This window comes from Condylura cristata, unplaced genomic scaffold (genome assembly GCF_000260355.1).
Source record: "Condylura cristata isolate star-nosed mole 26May11 unplaced genomic scaffold, ConCri1.0 scaffold00041, whole genome shotgun sequence".
Taxonomy (NCBI): Eukaryota; Metazoa; Chordata; class Mammalia; order Eulipotyphla; family Talpidae; genus Condylura; species Condylura cristata.
This window is the reverse complement of record NW_004567142.1, coordinates 7,066,790-7,067,961: the sequence shown is the minus strand read 5'-3', so window position 1 is coordinate 7,067,961 and position 1,172 is coordinate 7,066,790. Positions and strand designations below refer to the sequence as shown.

General features: G+C 75.1%; 1 protein-coding gene across 1 annotated transcript in view; it reads left to right on the top strand.

Moving 5' to 3' along the window:
- Positions 1-11: 11 nt before the first annotated feature.
- SBK2 (SH3 domain binding kinase family, member 2) overlaps positions 12-1,172 on the top strand; it is a 2,963-nt gene continuing 1,802 nt past the window's right edge. Inside the window, exon 1 of the mRNA XM_012733563.1 lies at positions 12-864. Within this exon, the coding sequence (XP_012589017.1) occupies positions 497-864 (368 nt within the window). The 5' untranslated portion in view covers positions 12-496. The remainder of the gene's footprint in view (positions 865-1,172) is intronic.

Genomic DNA, 1,172 nt, shown 5'->3' with positions numbered 1-1,172 from the left:
GCGGCGGGGTCTGCGCCCGGCCGGAGGGGCGCCGCCTCTCACGCGCTGGGGCATGACCCCCCGGACCCAGGCGACCCCAGCTCTGGTGTCACCCGGCGCCCGGGCCTGGGCAGAGGGCACCTGCTTGCTCTCAGGGGACACAGCTGCCCCAGCGCCCGCCCGCGGGCCGCGTCTGTTTGCTTTGGAGACAGGTCGGGTCTCCTGTCACCCGGGCAGCCTGGGCCGTCAGGTGGCGTGGGGCTGTGCGGGTGGGGGCCAGGGACATCTGTGGCCTCAGGCTCGACTCACCCACACCAGTGACTGGGCCCCGCTCCCGGACGCCCGTCGTGACCAGGGAAACTGAGTCTCAGTGGCAAGGGCCAGTGGACCCGGTTTCCTCTTGGCCCCAGGGGTCCGGTCCCCGGCCCCTCCCCTGACCTGGGCATCTCCCCGCAGGGGTCCAGACCCCACCCCCGGCCGGCAGCCCGGGACCACGCGGCCGCCGATCCCTGCAGCGATGCCCGGGACGCAGGCAGAAGAGCAGGAGGCGGCGGGGTCTGCGGAGGACGGCGCGGCCGAGGACCTGGGCGGGCTCACCCCGGAGGAGCTCCGCGAAGGCCAGGAGGCGGCCCTGGCGCTGGAGGACATGATGGCCCTGAGCTCCCAGACGCTGGTCCACGCCGAGGTGGACGAGCTGTACCAGCAGGTGCGGCCCCTGGGCCAGGGCCGCTACGGCCGCGTCCTGCTGGTCACCCACCGTCAGAAAGGTACGCCCCGCGGGCGGCAGCGGCACCCACTGGGCCCTCCCCGAGCGCCCACTCGCCGCCCCCGGAGCCCGGCAGCAGCTGTGCAGGCGTGTGGGCGGGCCCTGGTGCGGCCGGCGGAGTGACCTGCTCTCTGCAGGACACGGCCCTCCTGTGCGCACAGCGGGTCCTCCGCGACGCACGGGCCGGGGCTCCCCAGGCCTGCCCATGGGGCTGAGGACACAGCGCCCCTGAATGGGGAGGGCAGCGCAGCAGCGCAGGGAGACGGGCAGGGCAGGTGGTGCCTGCACTGGCTATGGGCCAGGACCCCCCCGCGGCTGGCCTGCCGCACCCACAGCCGTGCGGCCGTGAGGACTGGGGAGCCCCAGAGACCACCCCATCCTCCTTCCGCTCTGGCTGCCCCGGCTGGGTGAAGGGGCGCGGGCGGCG